This window comes from Letharia lupina (assembly GCF_014066315.1).
Source record: "Letharia lupina isolate WasteWater1 chromosome Unknown contig_9, whole genome shotgun sequence".
Classification (NCBI taxonomy): domain Eukaryota; kingdom Fungi; phylum Ascomycota; class Lecanoromycetes; order Lecanorales; family Parmeliaceae; genus Letharia; species Letharia lupina.
This window is the reverse complement of record NW_023502978.1, coordinates 430369-452958: the sequence shown is the minus strand read 5'-3', so window position 1 is coordinate 452958 and position 22590 is coordinate 430369. Positions and strand designations below refer to the sequence as shown.

Below are 22590 nucleotides of genomic sequence, written 5' to 3'. Positions count from 1 at the left end.
ACATGAAGATTGATTTCACACTGCGATCATACCACACTGCAGCGGCAAACTAATTGACGGTTCTTTAATTTACGACCGCTATCTAACTGCGGGAATGGATGAGCTCTTTGATGTTTTCGACGATCAGTCGCCTGGTGGAAAGCCCCAAAGCAGCAAGCAAAAGCCCCGCAAAGACAAGAGCAAGAAGAGACTGGCCAGTGGAGAGGCTAAAGACACCAACGGAAACATTAATGGCGGCGAGGAAGTCTCTTTGCTCGAGACTGGAGGGTATAACAAGCCCACAAAAGAAACCAATGGAGATAGCCAACCTGAGGCCAAGCGACAGCGGAGGGATGTCGAAGCAGAGCCCCTAGTTACAGACACGTTCGAGACAGAGCAGTCAAGAGAAGTGGCTGCATCTGCTGGGCTCCAAGCAGCAAAAGAGGGCACTGCCGTCGTCTTGTCCCATCAGGTCAGACATCAAGTCGCTCTACCCCCAGAATACCGCTATGTGCCTATTTCAGAACATAAAGCTCCAGAGACACCAGCACGTACATGGCCTTTCACACTGGATCCTTTCCAACAGGTGTCTATAGCGTCAATTGAACGAGGGGAGAGTGTGTTGGTATCTGCCCACACCAGTGCTGGGAAAACCGTGGTTGCAGAGTATGCAATTGCCCAGAGCTTGAAGAACAATCAAAGAGTCATCTATACAAGTCCGATCAAAGCCTTGAGCAATCAAAAGTATCGAGAATTTGCTGCAGAATTCGGAGATGTCGGCTTGATGACTGGGGATGTGACTATCAACCCAACGGCAACATGTCTGGTCATGACAACGGAGATTCTTCGGTCCATGCTCTACAGAGGCTCTGAAATCATGCGAGAAGTGGCGTGGGTGGTATTTGACGAGATTCACTACCTGCGCGACAAGGCCCGTGGTGTAGTGTGGGAGGAGACCATCATACTCCTACCCGATAAAGTCCGCTACGTCTTTCTATCGGCTACAATACCGAATGCAATGCAATTTGCAGAATGGATTACCAAAACACACGGTCAGCCCGTGCATGTCGTCTATACCGACTTTCGACCCACCCCTTTACAGCATTACTTCTTCCCAGCTGGAGCCGATGGAATACACTTGATCGTTGACGAGAAGGGTGTTTTTCGCGAAGACAATTTCAACAAAGCTATGACGACTATAGCGGACAAGCAAGGTGATGACCCTGCAGACGCAATGGCAAAGCGAAAGGGCAGAGGCAAGGACAAGAGGCTGAACAAGGGCGGGACGAAAGGCCCTTCTGACATCTACAAAATCATAAAGATGATCATGATGAAGAGCTACAATCCCGTCATCGTCTTCAGCTTTAGTAAGAATTTGTGCGAAGCGTACGCTCTTCAGATGAGCAATCTTACTTTCAACGAGAAATCAGAGAAGGATATGGTCGAGAAAGTCTTCAACAGCGCTCTGGAGATGCTGACCGAAGAAGACAAGCAACTACCACAGATCCAAAACATCCTTCCGTTGCTGAAGCGCGGAATTGGAATTCATCATTCTGGGCTACTGCCAATCTTAAAGGAGACTATCGAAATTCTTTTCCAGGAAGGACTCATTAAGGTACTCTTTGCAACAGAAACCTTTTCAATCGGTCTGAACATGCCTGCAAAGACTGTGGTCTTCACGAGTGTTCGCAAATTTGATGGGGTCTCACAGCGATGGGTAAGCCCCTCCGAATTTGTTCAAATGTCAGGGCGAGCTGGTCGACGTGGTCTTGATGATCGAGGCATTGTTATCATGATGATCGACGAGAAGATGGAACCTGCCATTGCCAAAGAAATCGTTCGCGGCGAGCAAGATAAGCTGAATTCGGCATTCTATCTCGGATACAACATGATCCTGAATTTGATGAGGGTTGAAGGTATATCTCCCGAATTCATGCTCGAGCGATGCTTTTATCAATTTCAAAACACCGCAAGTGTATCAGGGCTTGAGAAAGAGCTGCACGGTCTAGAGACGCAGTGGTCAAACATGCAAATTGCTGATGAGGGGACAATTCGGGAATATTACGACTTGCGAAAACAGTTGGATGGTCATTCCAAAGACATGCGCGATGTCATCAACCACCCCAACTACTGCTTGCAGTTCATGCAATCCGGCCGCCTCGTAAGAATTAAGCACAACGACAACGACTTTGGCTGGGGCGCCGTTGTCAATTTTACTCCAAGAAAACCTGGCAAGGACCAAAAAGCCGAAGACATTACACCGCAGCAATCCTATGTCATAGACGTACTCTTACAAGTAGCGGACATCTCATCAAATGGCACACGAACTCATCAGGATCTGCCGCAAGGGGTCCAACCAGCAATCGACGGGGAGAAGTCAAAGATGGAAGTCGTGCCGATCTTGTTGTCATGCGTTGAGTCGATTGGTCATGTTCGAATCTTCTTGCCTGCGGATCTGAAATCAGCTGATCAGCGGAACACTGCGAGAAAGTCCATTGATGAGGTGAAGCGAAGGTTCCCGGACGGGATAGCTGTGCTTGACCCTATCGAGAACATGGGCATCACAGATACTTCGTTCAAGAACACGCTTAGGGTGCGTTTTACTCGCATGGAATAGTCGTATTCTGCTAATGGTCGACAGAAAATTGAAGTGCTTGAGTCTCACCTGCTCACTAATCCGCTACACAATTCTCCTCGTCTACCAGATCTCTACAATCAATATGCCGAAAAAGTCGGCATGTCGGACAAGATCAAGGACGTCAAGAAGCAAATCACTGCTGCTCTTTCCATCATGCAGCTTGATGAGCTGAAATGCCGGAAGCGTGTCCTCCGCCGCTTCGGATTCATCAACGAGACCGAAGTTGTCCAGCTCAAAGCTCGCGTCGCCTGCGAGATTAGTACCGGCGATGAGCTTCTACTCAGTGAACTCCTCTTTGATCGCTTCTTCAACGAACTCTCGCCTGAAATGTGTGCAGCGGTATTGAGCTGCTTCATCTTTGAAGAAAAGTCCGAAGCGCCTGCGTTGAAAGAAGAGCTTGCCAAGCCATTCCGTGAAATTCAAGCCAAAGCAAGGACAATAGCAAAAGTATCTGTCGAGAGCAAAATGCGAGTAGTTGAGGATGAATACTTGGCTTCATTCAAGTGGCAGCTCATGGAAGTCGTTTTTGCATGGGCACATGGAAAGTCATTTGCAGAGATATGTAAGATGACCGATGTGTATGAAGGCAGCCTCATTCGTCTTTTCAGAAGACTTGAGGAGCTCTTGAGACAAATGGCCCAAGCTGCCAAGGTGATGGGTAGTGATGACTTGGAGAAGAAATTCGAAGAATCATTGACCAAAGTTAGGAGAGATATAGTTGCAGCACAGTCGCTATATCTCTAGAGTGTTGGAAAATCTCAAGCTAATTGAAGAGTGTCTGTGAGTTTTGATGATGAGACCATGGTGCTGAGTAGGGCACTTGGGTTGATAGACCAGACGTAATTGTAAGCGATTTTAGCAAAGCGGAAAATGCGTTTTGGCAGGTGAATATGAAGACAGCAGCCCCGGACAGACTCTTGGCTTTGGGTACAATACCAACCTGAGGATCATGCGTGAGAATGATGATACGTGACAGATGAGAAATGTGGACAAGTGAGTGTCTTGTGTTCGAACATTGGCTTTGTGACAAGGAATGTGTTACTGTATATATGTCTGGAATAAGTGCCAAGCCAATAAGTGCCAAGCCAAGCCAAGCCAAGCATTTGGTACCCGTACTTTAATGATGGGCATTCGACACTCGGAGCGTTTAATAGTATAAACCCCCACATCTTCCTCCTCCTCCTCTTCCTCCTTCTCAACTCAATCACTTCACCCTTGGAGAATCTTCCGAGTGAAAATTGATAGATTACTATTGCAGCTATGAATCTTCTTGCTACACCGCCACCTCCGCACCACCTTTCGAATCCACGTCTCTCACCCTCCCACTCAAGTCCGCCTTCTCCATGCCTTCCTGTCATGGAATTCCTGCTGACTGATCTGACAGTGTCTTCTTACACTCCCACCGCTTCTGCCAGCCGGAAACGAAAAGCAGAAGACGACGAGCCTCAAGCGGAAGACAGAATGTCCTCCTCCCCTTCCAACTCTCCAGCCCCAGCTACGCGCTCACTACCCGCCTATCGACACGCCAAGAGACCCAGATCAGGTCCTGTGGGCAGACCACTCGCTCTGCCCAGGCTTCTAGAGACCTTAGACGCCGACTCGCTACGAGGTGTTCTACAATCTATTTGCACGAGGCATCCTGGGATAGGTTCCGAAGTTGAACACACAGCACCAAGGCCTAGCGTTCCATCAGCCCTTAACGTCCTCAAGGACTACGAATCCGCTTTACAAGCCTCCTTTCCCTTTGGTGGTGACTCATCGTCAGACTATGCGTACAATCGGGTACGGGAATCCCTTATGGCCCTCCTCGACGCTCTCGCCGACTTCACGCCACACTTCCTGCCACCGAATGAAACCCAGGCATTCCAGTCTCTCACCTTTCTCGATGGAGCAACAAATATCATCCATAGACTACCGGACTGGTCCTCCTTCCAGAACAGCCTACACAAGCAAAACGCCTACGAAGAAATCTCTGGAGCTTGGGCATTAGCCATAAGGGAAGCAGCCAAGAGGGCCGGAGGCATGCAACTACAATATGGAGGATGGGATCAGAAGCTGGCCAAGCATAACCAGCAAGCGAACGGGAAGCTTCAGGATGCTGTGAATGAGCTCAGTGCAAATATCGGGTGGATGGGTGGCCAGCCTCAAGTACAGCAGCACGGCAACCGGGGGGAAGACTTAAATTCTGTGAGGCAAGAGCTCTTGGCTGGAACCTACGGTATAAATTTGCCTGTACGTGTTGGATCGTGGTAATAAGTGGGGGAAGGATTGAATCGATATACCATTTGGGAAAGCTAACCGTTGGTTATGCAAGTTCGAGTTGCGGTCAAAGGGTCCTTGGAACATATTGCATAGCGAGGTATAGGCGCAGTATACAAGACATTGGACTTTTCTTTTCATAGCGGGCGTTGCATCTGATAGCGATATGTTTGGGTTTACCTTATTGCATGTCTAGCACGGTGCACCATCTGCACCAGCGTTCCTTGGTGGTGATATGGCGTGGTAGTGAGTCAAGGAGCCTTCTTGGTGTTGACATTGCCATATCAATGATTTACTGCCTAGGTCGCTTGCTCTGGTGCGTGTTGAATGCTAGGGTGCGCACCCAATCACTGGAGAACGAGGAAAGATTATGATCACTGCCCTGGTAGATTACCCAGGATACGAACAACGGTAGTGGCGACTAATCAGAGAGCTCGATCACAATAGCGGCAAATAGCCAGGAGAGCTTGGACAAGAAACGCTGGCAAGTAGCCAAGCACTTTGAGTACAGCAGCGATAGATTGGTGCCGAGACCTGGATGGCGAAAGTGAAGAAGATATGATTAGCCTCCTTTCCTACATCTCTTACGATGGTGGATTTCAAGCCTTTCCCTGCCAATATGATGGATATACTCCACCGCCTGCCTATCTCCCTTTGCGAGTCAGGATGAGCCTGCTCTAGCTCCGTTCCTGCTGGACTTCTCTAGCCCCTGTGTTTCAGTCTTCGTCTGAAATCTCCACAGTCTCTCCGTTCGCAATGGGACCTTTGACTTTCTTCGCCGACGCTGATGCCATCAGTTCTTCATACTCTTCATCGCGCTCTCGTTTGATGCCTCGCTCTATCTTGACGCCACTTTCCAACTTGACACGACTCTCGTGCTCAATCCGATACCTCGTCTAGGTAAAGTATTCCCTAGCGATAGCCCTTGGGTGTTGTCTCGATCGTGAGGAAATACCTGTTGCCTTCTCACAAGCTCATCTTTCTCCGCCGCATTTAGCTCTTCGAATGGTCTTCCTTTCAGCGCAACGTAGGTGGAAGATCTAGAAGAAGTTGGCGTCCGAGATACGAGGAGCAAACCTTGCAGGGGCCCTGTAAGATGTTAGGACCTGCGCCCTTGAAATGAAACATCAATCTATGAACCCACTCCTGGAGCGGTACTTGAGTTTGAGGACCGCGAGAGGAGAAGTCTCTCCATCCACATATTCTGTCCGCATGGCGTCTCGTCCTGCCGAGGGTCTGAAGCCTCCTAATCTGTGGTATACAGTAAGTATAGGCCCAGAGTCAGCAGGACCTTTGTATCCCAACTTGGCACTGTGCGTGACACTCCTGCCTTTGAGCTCCTCCTCAGACACTTGCAGCTCATCCCGGAGATCTAGTGCCACAGATCGGTTTGCTCCCTCTCTGATCCGAGACTCAACGATACGCATGCGAAAGACTTGGACAGCGATAGTTCCCAGATCGGCGAGAACAGATGTCGCTGGATCCTTTGCTTTTGAGCTGGAGGAATCTTCCACTGTATTGCAAACATCAGCTGGTTAGAGTTTTGTTGCAGATGGCAATCAATTAACGGACGTTTTATTTCATTGAGAGTGAACTCCTTGTACCCAAGGCCTCCTTCGCCGACCCTGAATGTGCCTTTGAACCTGTAGTCGTGTAATCCTTTTTCAGATATTCCGCTCTCGACGTATGTACCGTCCAGATAGAGAAAAACGCCCAGAGCATCAGAAGTGAACGAGAAAATCTTTGGTATAGAAAGTCTGATTGCGAATGCAGCGCTAGAAAAGGACTCGATGTATTCTGACATTGGATCCAGGCGGACTTCCTGACTATCATGATCACGGTATTCATGCAAGCTGTTTCCGTTCACTTCGATCGAAACCGTCAATCCATTGAGTATTGCCATTGTCCTCGTGAGCGTTGTGCTAGATGTAAATAGGGTCGGGAAGAAATTGAGATGAAGTTGGAAAAGTTGGAAAACGAGTGCTGTCATCAAATCAAAGGATGTAGCATGAGATGGTGCGGCTGATCATGTATGGCTTCATGACTCTCATCATTGTTAATGTAATTGGAAGGGATCCAAGCCGAACGGAATGGGTGCGTGATGGATGTATGATTGAAGTTGAGAAATTAGGATTGAGAATTGAAGTTAAGGAGAGTGAACTCTGCTCAAAATCAGGTGAAGCAAGAGAACTCGGCCACTTCAAGATCTGAACTCGACTGCTGGTGCCCTCTGAAATCGAGACTTGCGGCTGATGCTGAGTTACATACATACATCTCAATCATAGAACGAGTATCTAGAGTATTCATGATGGCAAATATGTCAGAGACGTTCCAAGCGCTGAACGGGGTATCTTTCCAGAGATCCCAACGCTCCAGCTCCAACGCTTATCCATGCAAAATAAAGCAAAGTCTGAATTTAAGAAGACTACCATGCACCAATGGAGTCAGCTCGCCCGCTGCTACCCCCATACGATACCCATACTCAGATGTCATGGACCCGCAAGGAACTTTCACAAGGCCTTATCGGCGATGGTACATAGTGTTCTGCAGATTGAGCAGCGAATCAGCCCGCTGAAACACATCCCCCTCAAAAGATCGATTCAAAGAAGCACTCGCAGGCGTCGCAGGCACCGTGGCTTGAGCAGCTGGACCCAGCGCAGCTGACAGGGGGGTAGCAGGCACACTCGGCGTGAACGGGCTGGAGCTCGAAGCTGCATTCAAACCCCCAGACCCAAGCGTGCGATGCTGCTGATGAGCCTGATATCCGTTCGGAGCCGGTGTCTGGGCTCGCGACGGAGGCTGAGTTAGAGGCTCGACCTCAAAAGTAAGGCGATTCCACGGTGAGTTCGTAATCAAAGTAGCTGCTTCGGTTGCAGATTTGTGAACCGGACGAACTTGATGTCTCATATCGCTTGGCACAAGATTGAGCAGCCTCGCTTCTCTAAGAGACGCCAGAAGGCTGCTGTAGGAGTCGACGAAGTCCTTGACAAGCCGCCAGAAGTCCCTGGCGTTGCGTGCCTCGGGGTCGTTGAGCTTGATAGTCGAAAGTCGCTTCTTGAGCTTTTCACTCATGCTCAGGCAAGTTCTGTTGCGGTTCACAAGTGTCAACCACAGCTCACGGATCTTCTCATGGGTGTACTGTCTTTGGGAAGCTTCTGCAGCCTCGTTAAAGGATGGTTGCAGCTGCGGAATGATTTGAAGACCTTGATCAGCGGATTTCCTTAGGATGACAAATATCTGCTCGAATTGGACTCTTTGCTCCTTTTCAATGCGGGCTTGGTCCGGCATCATTGTGACACTTCCGCTACGAGAACGAGTAGCAAGCTTTGAGGAACTGAACGACTCTCCTGAACGAGGTGTGCTGACCACGGAGCTGGAGGTCGAGCCTTGGAACATTCCAGCGCGGCTGTTTGAGCGGCTTCGACCATTGAGATACAGCGGTACAGCAGTCTGAGTACCGAGCGCTGCATGGAGATCAATGTGACTGCTGAACTGCTGAACACTGCCTCCGTTCCTCCAACGTCTCTCGGGCTTTGGTCGATCTCGAGTTGGCGTCACAGAGTCGTCGCGATTTTTTGAGCTTTCTCCTTCACTAGCATTTGCTGTGATTTGAGGGACTTGTCTTACGTTGACCTTCCGAGCCTTCTTTACCAGCCGTTTCCTTCCAGAGGTCAGATTAGAATTGTATACCTCGTTGAGGCTTCCGTAAAAAAGGAGCATCAAAGTTCGAATGTATCTCGGGTCGGCGTCTTGGGCAAGCTGTCCAACAGAGCGAGTTGTCAGCTGTGCAATAGGTTCGTGGGTCAGAATGCAAGCGTGGGTAGCCTGCCGCACAGACTTCCTTGACGCGTCTGTGAGTCCTAAGCCTTGCGCCGCATCGCGCATGCATTTGCTCAATTCTTGATCCAAATGCTCAACGTGGATGGCAGCGTTGTGAAAAACCCTTTCCAAGCTCGATCGTTTCGACTTTCCCTCTTTAATCACAGGAAACAATATACCAAGATGATGGTGTACTAGATTTAGTGAGTACAATATCCCTTTTGCAGCTTCGATAATCCTGGCTCCGGGAAGATTTTGCTGTCTTTGTCGTGGTAAACTTGACAAAGGACGCCCAAGCATGCCGCGCTGATCCTCACTGCCGTGTGAAGAGGTCACATTTGAAGGACTGATATCACCTGCACGAATTCCTTGACGTAAAGCAGACCCGTGGCTTTGCCCACGCAAATGATGGCTGTTTCTGTTGGCGCGCGTCTCATCCAGTACTGTAAGTTCAGTCTGCTTTTTGGGTACGATGCCCATGCGCTTGTTTCGGGTGTTTTGCGTAGCTTGTAGAATGCTTTCGCTGTTGCTCCGGTTTCGCTCGTTGCCCAATGACAAAGGTGCAAGGCCAGGGCGGCGAAGTGCCGCGTTCTGTGATAAGACGTTGTTCTGACTGGAAGGAACTCTGTAATGTGAGCGGGCTGGTAGAGGTGGCTTTACAAAGCCTGGGGACCTCAGTTCAGATGCCGATTCGGACTCGCTTGTGTTGTGTCCGTATTTCCTAGTTTGCAGCGGAAAGCGTAATAAGGCACGCGGCGTCTCTAAAGGTCCATCACTGCCACACTAGCGGTAAGCAAGGATGTGAAGACCTTCCCAATCTTACGAACCTGGAGTCGCCTTCAGAATCTTTCGCGGCAGCCACCGTTCTCAGATATTCTAGCACCTTCTTGGTTGACATTGTATCCTTCTCGATCTCGTTGTCAACAAATGCTGGCGATGGACCCGGGGAAAGATCGCTGCCCTCTACAATACGTTTAAGCCTCGGAGTTAAAGGATTGCCAGTCAATTTCAACATCCTAAGCGTGTTGATACTTCCGAGGCATAAAGGGAGATCTCCAATATTGTTGTGTTGTATTGAAAAAACTCGCAACGCTTTCATCTGTTCAATTTCGTCCGGAACTTCGCTAATCTTGTTTCTGCTGAGATCAAGTATCTCCAACTGTGGCAGGCCGAAAAGCTTTTCTCTGTTAGCTTTTCTCTCAAACCATCCGACGGACTGTCAGCTTACGGCCTTGGGCACCTGTCTGAAACGGTTGTCGCGCAGATTAAGGTATCTCAAGGCGGAGCAACCAATAAACTCGTACGCGATATGGGATAGCTGATTATGGGCCAGCTGTAGCCTACATCAATCGAGACTCAGCATGAAGTTTTTTGTAAAGGTCAGCTCACGTTGGTACGGACCACCAACGCGCTGAATGAAAAGAAGAGATAAAAGAAAGGAAGGGAAAAAAGGCGCGCGAAGGTGTAGTGGCAAGGGAGGAGGGCTCATACCTCTCGACATCTTGTCCGATGATGGCAACGACCTCCTTTGGTATCTGTGATAGATTCCTTTTCCTCAAATCAAGGGTCAATTTGGGCTTCACTGTTTCGCCAGCATTTTCTCCCCCCGTCAAGGATTGCTGGAGGGTACTGTGTGCTTCGTCGACCGCCTTGTCATGAGCTTCTTGGAAAAGCTCAACGCTTTCACGCGTTGTCAAGCCTGATACCTTGTCGGTTCTCTCCCGGAAAGATTCTTGGGAAGGACCCATGGATACCTGGGGGAAATCGTAATCCGAGGGGTACCTTTCCCAACGGTAAGCTCGAGGCTGAGCGTATGCAGGGCGCGCAAGAGGAAGCTCACCCAGTGTAGGAAGATTCAGGCATATTGTGAGAAGCATTGGATGTTGCCCTCAGTACAAGCGGATGGTCATCAAAAATGAAAGTGGGATATCTCTCCTGGTGGCTTCGTTACACGAAATGATGGAGGGTCGAGCCCAAGTCGAGTCGCTCGATGGAGAAGAGAGATGCAAAAGAGGCGAAGAAACGAAGAATAGGAGTGACGGTCTGAGAGTATGCCTCGGGCATTCCAGAGTGCAATGTGAATGAAGGGGATGTTAATGAGAGATGAAGAGCAGATTACGCAGATTACCTTAGCTACTTTAAAGTACTTACCTTAGGTACTTACTAGTATGCCATGCGGAATAGCCGCCGCTAGACAAGGATAGTTCGGCTGCTGATGCCAATCCCTTCATTCTGCATCAATGAATGAAGTCGAGTCCAGAAAACGGTCTCAAAGGAGTGCTTACTCCGTACCTAGATTAATTTTATCTATAGCGGCAAAATCGATAAGCACTTGTAAACGTCGCAGGGATAGACTCGATATGCCTTTGAATTGTAAGTGTGTGGGTATCGAAGCTCTATACGAATGGCAAACAGGCAAACAGGCAAACAGAGAACGAACGCATAATGGAGGATGAGGATGTCGTGGCAATCCGCCCTCGTATCATGCTCTCCCGCTCTATTTTCATCTTGATGATCCCGTTGGCCTTCGGTAGACCGCCCGGCACATGTTCCTGCAGAATCAACATTGGCTTGAAAAGCAACGTTCAATTGTCTGACATCCTAAATCATGGCCGAATCATAGCGCCACCTAATGCGCTCTGACCTTGAGCAGGTATCTGATCTGAGACTTCCTCAATTGCAGCTTTGTACTCGGCAGGATTAGAATCCACCTCCATTTCCTCGCTTTCCACACCACCCGTATACATCGCCGCCTGTTTTTGCTCGGCCAGGGTAACCTCTTTCGTTGCCCATTCCTTCCATCTCTCGTACTCTTTGTCTTCCAGTTCCATCCCAATGTCTAGCGTAGACTTTCCAAAATATGCTCCTGTGGACAGTGCTTCCTCTTTTGCTACCCTTCGCTCCACGTCTTCTTCGAGGCGTAGACTGTAGAACTCTTTCCGTGCCTGGTCGTAGGCTTGGGCGGATGTGATCCCTGGCACATTATGCCGTAGCCATAGTTGTCGCCGGACAACGCTGTCAAATTCAGTACTGGACCAGAGCGACCGGCATGGAGATATCACCTCTCTCCACTCAATGCCTTTTCCGGTTGTTCAATGCGACTCCAATCCGTCTTCTGAGAGTCTTTCCCATCATCTTCAATTACCAGCCGTGGCCTCGCCAACTCCCACGGATGATCTTTGAAGAATTCTTTCCTTAAAGCATCCTCCTCGTAGTGTATCATCTGCGGTTGGAACAGCTTACTCGATTTCTTCGTTCTTGATCTACCTTTGCGATGCCGATGTGGAAGAGGCTGCGTCCGCACGAGAGTCTGAGCAGGCGTTATGGAACCGACGACATTGTACCAAGGAGGAGTTCTGGATATTCGTTCTGTATTGAGAAGCTGCGTCGCGGTTTGGTGCACGCGCAAAGGACGAAAATCGTACCGACCCATCGCCGTGACCTCTAAAGGAAATGGCTCGAGATGAACGAATGGGCTTTGGTTCGGAGTAACATTCATCCATGAGGCGCACTCACCGCAGAAGAGGCGTGCCGGCGCGAAGGCGGCCGTTCCCGCGATAGTAGGGTAGGAGACCTCGATTTTGGTAGCATCGATAGCCAAGCTTCCCCTTGACGACTCTGTCGACGTTGGACTTGATCCTTGGGTACAAAAGGACTATCAAATAACTTGATATCGCGGCCAATGCCAAATTGACGCTATGCTTTACACTTCATGCCCACCCTCAACGCTTCGGTGGAGAGGAACTCCTCGAGCCGAGTCAAACCTGTCAAGAGACCTTTGGGAATTCAGCTTCTCACTTTTGTCTTCACCTTCCTACAACCTGCTACCTTTATGTTGCTGAGTACCCTGAAAGAGCAACCGATCAAGACCGCTACCAGGAAGCATCGACCTACGCCTTCAACTCCTCCCCCTCCTCCACGCCAGCTCGACAATATATTCATTGACGCCTTAGCCAAGGCATGTTTATGCCGGCAGCATACCATGGCCCAAGCGATCGTCTCAAACCCTGGTTACCTATATCACAAGGTCCGACGGAGAAATGCCTATGACGCAGCGAGGCAGTTACGACATCTCCATCGCGCTGCTATATCCCCATGTCCTCCTGCTAAACCACGACCTCTCTCTCGAGAAGAATACCTCAGCATGCTGGATTACTATAGCGAATCTTACAGCACCCGGGCCGGTGTTTTGGCCGAGCTGCCACCAGCAACTCCGATGTCATTTACGTTCAAGAGTGAAAATACCATGATCCCGCCTCCAGAAGTACATACAGACATTGAAGAGCCGCCGCCACCAGCACGTGAACAAGCAACAGACAAGACTTTGCCATCTTTGGTTCACCTGCTGAAGGTACTGGACAGGGGCGATTGTACACACGAAGAAGCCTTCGAAGCCTACTCTGCTTTACCATTCCCTGGAGTTTCCTACCTCTCAGATCATACGCGTCGTTTGCTTTTTCATCGACTCTCCGTCTTGGAAAAGAAGAATAAAACTTCAAAAGTACGCTTTCTTTCTGTAGTAGAAGACATGAAGTCCACAAATCTACCCATGACCCGCGGCGAGTGGACTAGCGCAATAGCCTTTTGCGGGCAATGTTTCACGCGTATCACAGCTGTAGATGTTGAAAACGCGCTGAGACTGTGGAAGGAAATGGAGCAAGAAGCAAATGTCAAAGGTGGAAGCGTAACCTTCAACATTCTTTTCGATATGGCCGCCAAAGCAGAAAAGTTTGTGCTCGCCGAAATGATTTTGAAAGAAATGGGGGTCAGGAAACTAGAGTATAACCGCTATTCTCGCAATGCCTTCATTTTCTACCACGGCCTCAGGGGAGATGGCGATGCCGTCCGAAGGGCCTATCGTGAATACGTCGAAGCGGGTGAAATTGTGGACACAGTAGTCATGAATTGCGTGATCACATCTTTGATCCGAGCTGGCGAGCCCGCAGCTGCAGAGCAGGTCTTTGAACGCATGAAGCGAATGCACACAAAACACTCCAGTCAGCATATACCCCCCAGCAATTGGAGAGACATTCGCGACCTAGGCCGTCTGCTCAACCGAGCAACGCAGCGCTTCAAAGAAGAACCCTGGAAGATACGGCAATTGCAAAAAGAACAATCCATCGCCCCAGATGTACAAACCTACGCCCATTTCGTTGAATATCATGTCAGCCAGACTGGCGAACTCCGGCGCATAGCCGTTCTTCTGGCTGAAATGCAACATCAGGGATTACCCATGCATGGGCGTATATTCACCAAGCTCTTTAAAGGCTTCACGTACCATGGTGGTGTACGATACACCTCTTGGACCCGAGCTCGCCTGGAGATCGTATGGGAATCGATGCTGGCAGCACTTGATCAAGGGTTAGATGATGTACGCATGATGAAGTGGATGGTTATCTGGGCCGTCAAAGCCTTTAAGCGCTGTGCTGGACGGCAAAGGACGTTGGAGATCTGGAGCGAATTAAGTCAGAGAGGGAAGCCCAGCGATGGGGATATGGAGTTTGTGATGGGAATGCTCGGCGAGATACTCCCAATGGATGGCGGTTATTATAGATGAACGCTCAACATAGGGTATCAATTAAAGATGAAGAAAATGTACAGAAAGACGCAACGCCAAACTTCCACAATGCTCTAGGTGCGCTTGGCTTGGACAAATGTGCTTAACATGTAGAGTATGTGGTAAGGCCATGTTTCATGCATAGCATCTTTTATGAATCAAAGCTCAGACGAGTCTTAGCAAAGACACCACTGGCATTCACTGATATTAGGAGCACACGAGGCGAGAGATTCAAAAGGCAGAGGTGAGTGGACCAAATTTTTGGCTGTTCTCGAACGTAATTATCTTTTGGTACAGATGTTGTTCACCTATTTACTTTATGCTAGAAGCTTGGACGATCTTCATGTGCTCTTTGGAACTTTGCGCCTCCACACACAGCCGTGTCTCACACCAAAGAAGAGCACTACCAAATCACTCCGAGCCTTTGCCGCGCGAGAGGGTTTCGAGTATGGTCGTGTCATCGTATGGGCAACGGAAGAAGGAAAACCAAGAACTCTAATCTGCGAAGATTGTGATCAAGACGGCGAACTGATTTTGCGGCTTGTGGTTCAAAAATTCCTTGGTACACTCAAAAACCCTGGCGAGGGACCAGAAGAGCGAACAGTGTCTGGGCTGCGGATAGTGTGCCTGGATAGCTCCGATCCGGCACCAGAACTTGCCACGAAGGCCATTCTCCTTCGGCTCTTTAGCTCTGTGAGCTCAGAAGGTCTCAGCTCGTTAGTCTTGCAATTTTTCAGTCGGATTTCCAGTGCGTGGTCAATCCTCCGTCAAGATCCTCTTTCCCAAGGTACAATTCCAGGGCATACATTCCCATAGTCGCTGCGACATTGACCCATCTCCAAAAGCTGCCTCCAGCATCACCTCCTTGGCTGGTCCACCAGTCACCGTCGCCGCCATCTCCGCTTGTCGATGCAAAGTGTTGCATTAGCAGGCTAGTATAGACAGCAATTAGGATGCTGGGACTAAACCAGCTGAGCAATCCGAGGATCTGGCCTGCGCCATCTGAGTCCTCAAGGGACGCTTCTTGGGACAGTGCGCGCGCTCCAGATTCACGGACAGCCGGTATGATACGAGTGGAGGCGTAGAGAACGAAAAGGCGATAAGCAAGTGAGATGATCACGGACGGAGTGATGGTACTCAGGGCTGCAATGATGAAATTGAAGGCTGCAGGTATTGCAGAAGGCAAAACTGATAGAGCCTGTAATAGCGTGGTGTACGAAGCCATGATTATTGGCGGGAATGGAGGAAAATCCGCTGCTTGAGCTGGAGGGGGTAGTGGCTCGACAGGATGAGTGGGTTGGTAGTCGGTGAAGATCTGGTAGAGACACAGAACGATATATGCGAATAGTAGCGAACTTTCGACAGGATTTCCTTTCCCACTGCCGATACCCCAAGTACAGAGGAAAACTGCGCAGGTGACTGTTATGCCGATAAGAGTGGCATCGACGTTACCGATCTCCGGAAAACGAGTGACCCTCCAGAGGAAGTATACTGAGCTCGAGATCACCGATGCAGACATGACAAGCAAGCCGATCTACACAACGGTCGTTAAATACGCTCAAATAGTTTGGGGGAGAACATACCATCCAGCTGTCGCTCCTCCCTCCCCTATTGACAAGCCACCTGGTAATCTGGCCTGCCGCTTGAATGACCAAAAGGCTGCAGAATCCCTCGCATAGCTGGAACACCGGGGTTGACCATCTGAGCATCTTATCCCAGCTTCCCACAGTCGCTGTCTCTGCCAGGCCATCGGGCCCGAAGATCCATTCCCATACTGACGTATCTTGTGCTCTTTTCCCGCTGAACGTCCTCTCGACCCAACTACTGTTATCGACGGGCTCGACGGAGAATCGGTTCAATGACCATATCAAGAGAGTGGGCAACACCGCCCATTGTGTCCAAGCGACGAGTTGGACCAAGATATAGCGATGTCGTGACTTCTCTGGAGTCGCTAATCGTAGGATGGAGTATGAGAAGTAAAAGGAGGCGATTGAGAGGGAGAATGCAAGGCCGCAAGCCCGCCCGCCGACGTCGAATGCCAGTGGTATGCTAAGGATGATTGACGTTAAAAAGACGACGGACGAGAAAACCCTCAAGATCCACATGAGCTCTAACGGCGCTCAAGCCGCGCACAAGACGCTGTGAAGAAAATTCAGCGGTGGAGTCAAAACAGACTGCTGGGCCTGATGAGAGGAAGAAATCTGGGATCTTTTCTTGCGCTTGAGGGGAAGATGCGGTCGACTTATCCTTAATATCAACATAAAGTACGTCTGGAAAGTTGGTAAATATTTAAATGGCGTCAAGAGGGTAGAGGAGGATTCTGTGGCTCCGACTGCCTGGTTCCAAAGGTTGGAACTTGGAAGCAGGTTTGTAGACACCAATAGATTGCACAGTGTCGCGTGCGGTCCCTGTTTAACCTTACGGCTCAAGTACCTAAGGTAGCAGGGTCGGAAGATAGTCTCGATAGTGTACCTTAGACGCTGGGCGGAAGCAGCCTAAAATCCTACCTAAGGTAGTCGTCAATTCGTGATTAAAGCAGGTTTCGAGTATTACCATCATTATCATCCCTGTGGTTTTCTGTATAGAAGACTAATAAGTGATGACTGATGGAAGCTAGTCAGATAGATACTTCATACGCAGATAGTATTAAGTACTTGGGGTTAGAGCACCAGGTGTCGACAGAAGTCTAAACATCGAGGTTTACCCGGCTACTGTACGCATTTAGAGAAAACTAAGAATCTATTATATATATTCCTTTATTATATCACCATAATATCGATTTAATATATCTATTATCTATTTCTATTAGCTATCGATATCGTTAAAATATTTCAGCGATGCGAGCCCGAACCTCGTATATGAAAATCTCCTTAAATTCCTTAAAAATGATTTATAGCAACTTCGCCTTATTTCGACGTTCTCAATAATAAACTTTAACCTTATATATATTTTAAATACTCTCTTTCGAATTTAAGTTATATAATTAGATTAAATATTTAAGTATTTTAATTTAATTAATTTTATATAATTAATTAGCTTATTTAACTAGTCTAGATTTTTTACTATAATTTCTATTATTATTCTTTATTAAGATATTTTAATTAAATTATATATATAAGTAATATATCTTTTTAATATAATCTAATAGAAGCTTATTAACGTAGTATTCTTAAATTATTAAATTATCGAATTTTTTAATCTCGAGATTATATAATAGTAATTCTTTTTAATTTTTAATATATTATTTATATTCTAAAGTAATTTTATATTTAAAATATCTTATAAATTTATAAGATTTCGAAATCTTTATAGCTAAGGGATTATTCTTATTATAATAAATAGTAATCTCTTTATAATATTAGAAGATATTTCTTAAGATATAAATAAAGTATAATTTAAGATTTAATAGTTTTTAAAGATTTTTAACGTTATAGCGAGTACCTCGTTTACGTAATATATAATTTTAAGAAATTATATTATAAGAATAATAAGCCTTATCTATAAATACCACGTATTATTAAAAATCGTCTACTATTTACTCGAGATATTATATATTATATTCTTAATACTCTTTTAGATTTAGCTCGCTAATTATTTTAATTTAAATATATTTATATAATTAAGTATTATTAATTTAAGCTTATAATAATTATTAAAGTATTTATTTACTAATATCGACTTTAAAATATTTTAATTAAATAAGAAATAGTTCTCGATATATAAAATTCTCGATTAGAGTAATTATTTTTTTAAGAGTTTTAATTATAATCTTCGAAGTATATTTAAAATAATACTTTTTAAAATATTTAGTACTAGAGAATTTCTATAATTTTTATCTTTATAGTTATATATAGCTTATATTAGATTTAATATTTTTATTATAATAAATATCTTTAACTAATTAATTTAAAGCTTGGGAGTTTATAGTTTTAAAGAATTTAGTTTTATAACGCGTAGTAGCTTTATAATTAATTAGAGGAGGATTACGCGAAGGCGTGTGAGATATATTTATTATATAATGTGGATAATTAAGAAGAATATCTAATTGTTTTGATGTGGTGGCGGTGGGAAGCCTTTAGTAGCCGGGTAAACCTCGGTGTTCAGACTTCTGTCGATATCTGGTGGACTTGATGGTTTTCGCTTTCCAGCCTGAGCGCGGACTTACTCCGCCCCTAGCCTGATAGGTGATAGGGTAGTTCGGGGCGTAAGAATAGGTAGCGTCTAGAGGCAATTCACCCGAGGGACCTGTGCATCCTAAAAGTCCCAGTTCACAACCTTCACAACCAATAGCAAATTTGTGTTGAACTCTCACCATAGTTTCTCTTCATAGCCTCTCAAAATGGCGGATGAGGAACGAAAAGTGTCGAAACGCTCTAGATTTGACCAGACAGAGCCTGATGTGAAACGTACCTCACGCTTTGACCGACGCTCGCGTTCCCCTACCAGCAGAAACTCGGAGACACAACGGAGCCGCAGTCCTTTAGCTCCAAAGACACCTTTTAGCCCTGGAGCAGAAGACAGAAAAACTCCCCTCGACCCAGCTGCTGCAGCCGGTAAGCTTGACCGTCTAGGTTGGCCAATGGTCGGAAACTAATACTTCACTTAGCGGCCGCCGCAGCTCGAATAAATGCCTCGATACAAGCCAAGAAAGGCATACAGCATGTCGATGTTCCTCCCATCCGTGCAGTGAGCTACCCTCCGTCTCGAGAAAATCCACATTTTCTAAATTGTCTCAGACAGAAAGCCCAGTGGCGAAAGCATCCTCGCCCAACCCAAACGCTGGCTCAAGCACCAGCAATATCAATGGCGACATGTATATTGCAGATGGAGACTACATCAAGGACATTGAGGTCAATGATCTACGAAACAGATACACGCTGACCAAGGGTTCAACACAGAAGATGGTAATTATTCTTGTCATATCCACTGATACTCCCAGGTGCCGCCGTTCAAAAAGTCATGTCACATTCATGCGGTTCTATATTCCTATCTATTATCTTTTGTGGGAGACTGCTCGAAGCTTACAATGGGCTGATCTAGCACTCTGTAACCCCTCTTTGGCATCTGCTGACCTCCACTGCGTGACATCTAGATTAAAGAAGAGACTGGCGCCGGTACGCTTTACCTGACATTTACAGATTTTGAAGTACAGAAGCTCATAGTGTAAAGATGTCACCACCCGAGGAAATTATTATCCCGACAAAAGCATGGCCACTGCAGCGGTACGTCTCTATCCTTTGGTGACGAAATCTAAATACTGATTCCTACAGAATCCGCCCCTCTACCTTCACATTACCAGCACTTCGAAAGACGGTCTTGAGTTAGCGGTGGAGAAGGTTAATGAGCTTATGAAGCAAGAGTTGCCAAACCTTGTCGATGAGAGACGTTTTAGACGTAGAGAGCCGGATCAAGTTGAGCGTGATGAGTTTGGACGAGTAAGCCCATATCCACAAATGCCCGGGCAAGCTAACGACTTGCAGCGCAAATGGCCTGAAGAGCGCATTCCCATTGATCTTGAGCCAATCCCTGGCTTCAACCTTAGGGCACAGGTGGTAGGTCACGGTGGTGCTTACGTCAAGCATATCCAGCAAGAAACTCGCTGCCGTGTGCAAATCAAAGGCCGCAACTCTGGTTTTATGGAGCACGGCACAAACCGAGAGAGCGATGAACCGATGTATCTCCATGTAGCGTAGGTGCTCTCTATCAGCTGATCTAAACAAAGGTCTCGTACTGATGATGATAGTGGACCTGATCCCGCAGAAGTCCAGCACGCGAAAGATCTTTGCGAATCACTACTCGAGAACGTCAAAGAGCAGTACGCTCGCTTTAAGGAGAATCCACCCCAACAACGCGGTTACGGCTACCAGCAAGGAGGCGATCGTCAGAGCTATGGAGGTGGCTATGGGTCGTATGGAGGAGCGCAGTCTCCAGTGGCCACTGCGACCCCGGCGACGCCCGGCCCGCCAGGAGCTAGCAGTCCGACAGATTACGCTGCTAACTACGCCCAATATTACGGCGGCCAAGATCCTTATGCCGCTTATGGTGGTTATCAGAATTATATGGCATACTATCAGTACTACCAGCAACAAGCCGCACAACAGTCAGGTGCCCCGGGTTCGGCTCCACCTGCTCCTCCAAACGATGATGCGCCGCCACCGCCACCGCCCAGTGGGTCTCCTCCCGCTGCAAATGGAGGCTATAATTCGGTAAGCTGGATATGCCCTTGCGAATTTGCGTAAATGAGCCTAGAGATAAATTGCTGCTGACGAAGAACGAAACAGGTCCCGCCACCACCAGGCATGTGAGTTGAGGTGGGCGTGTAGGTGGAGGAGAAGAAGCACGTACAGTCTCATCGCCATCCCCAGTGGCTTCAGTTCTTTGTCTGCACTTGGTAGAACACGAGAGCTATTCTTCCGACACCATTTGCGGAGTCTAGAGGTTTGGTCAGATCCAGAATTTCGAAAAACGTGAGCTCATCTGTATTCTAGTAGGCACGCAATGCAATGCGATACAATACAGTAGAATACAGTACATATCCGCTCAAATGTGCAAAAGCCAGCTTCGTAGTGGAGCACGCGGTGACCATCTTCCAGCCGGCGTGAGAAACAATTAATCATACCCATCTTCGTAGAAATCTTCACGCTGCCTCTGTGTAGAGACCCATTCCTCGCTCGCGAGGTCCTCTCTCTTCCTTTTCTTCAGACCCTGTCCTTCAATGCAACAGTCACATCCCTGTTTGCAGGGCTCAACGCCCTTCTCTCCGAAGAACTCGCCAATGGTCACATGTCGACACCGATCTGTTTGTTCGCAATACTTGACTAGCGCTTGGAACGATTCGGCGCGAGACTTGAGCTGGATTTCTTTGGTCTTGGCTGCGCCGTCTCCGCTGCCATAGCGTTGCCCATCACCGCCATTGCCATTGTCTCGTGCGATGCGATACCCTATTCGATCGCGGTCCTCTCTCGAGTAGAATACCATACACCTAGCAGCTCGTCCGTCTCGGCCTGCCCGTCCAGCTTCTTGGTAGTACCCCTCAAAACTCTTCGGCAAGGTCCAATGCACTACGAACCTCACATCCTGCTTGTCAATGCCCATTCCGAATGCTGTGGTAGCTATTATGATGTCGTAGCCAGGAGCACTGGCGATCCATTTGCTCTGACATTCGTTGCGCTCGAGGGTAGAGAGCCCCGCATGATAGGGAGCGGCGCCGATCTTGTGTTCACGCAAGCGGGCAGAAAGCGCATCGCAGTCGGAGCGGTAGGAAACATATATTATACCAGAGATGGCGTCAGAGCGCTGGTTGTTAGTCGAGCTTTCTTCGGATATCTCCTGGGAGCGTGTAGGGTCGTTGGCGCGACGGGCGTAGATTTTCTGGAGCCAGGAAAGCAGCCAACAGAACCGATTGTCAGACTCGTCAGATGTGAAGCGGACCTCGTAGACAAGGTTGCGGCGAGTGGTTGAGGCGACAAAAGTCTTGGTATTTGCAGGGTTGAGTCCAAGGGTTTTAATGATGTCCGCCACAACAGACGGCGGGGCGGTCGCTGTAACGCAGGTAATTGCCACGGTAGGGTAGGCGAGACGAAAATGTGACAGATGGCAATACGCTGGGCGAAAGTCGTGGCCCCACTCGGAGATACAGTGGGCTTCATCTATAGCAATACGAGAAAGCTCTCCTTGACTGTAGATTGTTTCAAGAGTTCGACGAAATGTCTCCGTAAGTACGAGCTCTGGTGTGACGTATAAGAGACGGGTCATTGGGTGGCCTGCGTTGTTTGGTATTTAGCTGGGAATACTGAATGGAACTGATTCTGCATACCGCAGCAGAGGTCTTTCGTAATGTCCCTACGATCTGCGGTAAGCGTGCTGGAGTTGATAGTCGCTACTGGAATATCCGCTGCACGTAACGCCGCGACTTGGTTATTCATTAGAGCAAGCAGGGGTGAAACGACGACAGTGATCCCATGGTCAATCATAGCAGGCAACTGGAAGCATAGACTCTTCCTAATGACTACGTCAATAGGCACTTTGGAAAGAAGCCGAGGAAGCAATTACCCAAACGAAGTAGCTGTTTTTGACCGGTAAGATGGTTGTATGCTTGTCTAGGTCTCGATGAAGAATGCTCACCAGCCTGAACAAAGACATCATGCCCTTCTAATGCCGCTGTGATAATCTCACGCTGATATGGTCTGATGTTCTGTCAAAGAGAGGCAACGAGCTTAGGTAAGAACAGGAGCACATCTACCTAAAGTTGGCTTTCCCAAAGACTCTTCGCAAAGTGAAGTCGAGGTCGATAGGGGTGTTCTTGCCCGTATGCTTAGACATGCCGAAAAGAAAAGGC

General features: G+C 47.9%; 8 protein-coding genes across 8 annotated transcripts; 4 read left to right on the top strand and 4 right to left on the bottom strand.

The window, feature by feature from the left end:
* Nucleotides 1–94: 94 nt before the first annotated feature.
* HO133_010614 (uncharacterized protein) lies at nt 95–3361 on the top strand (the record flags this gene model as incomplete). The annotated part of the gene is made up of 2 exons (XM_037301466.1): nt 95–2572; nt 2621–3361. The coding sequence occupies 2 exons, from the start codon at nt 95–97 to the stop codon at nt 3359–3361; spliced, it is 3219 nt and encodes a 1072-aa protein (XP_037153100.1).
* A 516-nt stretch (nt 3362–3877) lies between these two features.
* HO133_010613 (uncharacterized protein) lies at nt 3878–4870 on the top strand (the record flags this gene model as incomplete). Its single annotated transcript, XM_037301465.1, has 2 exons — nt 3878–3947; nt 4002–4870. 2 exons carry the CDS (start codon nt 3878–3880, stop codon nt 4868–4870), a joined length of 939 nt encoding a protein of 312 aa, XP_037153099.1.
* A 722-nt stretch (nt 4871–5592) lies between these two features.
* HO133_010612 (uncharacterized protein) lies at nt 5593–6779 on the bottom strand (the record flags this gene model as incomplete). Its single annotated transcript, XM_037301464.1, has 4 exons — nt 5593–5772; nt 5832–5965; nt 6021–6389; nt 6449–6779. The coding sequence occupies 4 exons, from the start codon at nt 6777–6779 to the stop codon at nt 5593–5595; spliced, it is 1014 nt and encodes a 337-aa protein (XP_037153098.1).
* Nucleotides 6780–7396: 617 nt separating this feature from the next.
* HO133_010611 (uncharacterized protein) lies at nt 7397–10443 on the bottom strand (the record flags this gene model as incomplete). Its single annotated transcript, XM_037301463.1, has 4 exons — nt 7397–9470; nt 9523–9872; nt 9924–10035; nt 10187–10443. 4 exons carry the CDS (start codon nt 10441–10443, stop codon nt 7397–7399), a joined length of 2793 nt encoding a protein of 930 aa, XP_037153097.1.
* Nucleotides 10444–11301: 858 nt separating this feature from the next.
* HO133_010610 (uncharacterized protein) lies at nt 11302–12128 on the bottom strand (the record flags this gene model as incomplete). Its single annotated transcript, XM_037301462.1, has 2 exons — nt 11302–11710; nt 11758–12128. The coding sequence occupies 2 exons, from the start codon at nt 12126–12128 to the stop codon at nt 11302–11304; spliced, it is 780 nt and encodes a 259-aa protein (XP_037153096.1).
* Nucleotides 12129–12407: 279 nt separating this feature from the next.
* On the top strand, nt 12408–14252 carry HO133_010609 (uncharacterized protein; the record flags this gene model as incomplete). Its single annotated transcript, XM_037301461.1, has 1 exon — nt 12408–14252. The coding sequence occupies one exon, from the start codon at nt 12408–12410 to the stop codon at nt 14250–14252; it is 1845 nt and encodes a 614-aa protein (XP_037153095.1).
* A 733-nt stretch (nt 14253–14985) lies between these two features.
* HO133_010608 (uncharacterized protein) lies at nt 14986–16357 on the bottom strand (the record flags this gene model as incomplete). The annotated part of the gene is made up of 2 exons (XM_037301460.1): nt 14986–15786; nt 15836–16357. The coding sequence occupies 2 exons, from the start codon at nt 16355–16357 to the stop codon at nt 14986–14988; spliced, it is 1323 nt and encodes a 440-aa protein (XP_037153094.1).
* Nucleotides 16358–18591: 2234 nt separating this feature from the next.
* On the top strand, nt 18592–20557 carry HO133_010607 (uncharacterized protein; the record flags this gene model as incomplete). The annotated part of the gene is made up of 9 exons (XM_037301459.1): nt 18592–18805; nt 18859–18938; nt 18989–19156; nt 19345–19366; nt 19422–19474; nt 19523–19687; nt 19733–19941; nt 19996–20458; nt 20534–20557. The coding sequence occupies 9 exons, from the start codon at nt 18592–18594 to the stop codon at nt 20555–20557; spliced, it is 1398 nt and encodes a 465-aa protein (XP_037153093.1).
* Nucleotides 20558–22590: the final 2033 nt, after the last annotated feature.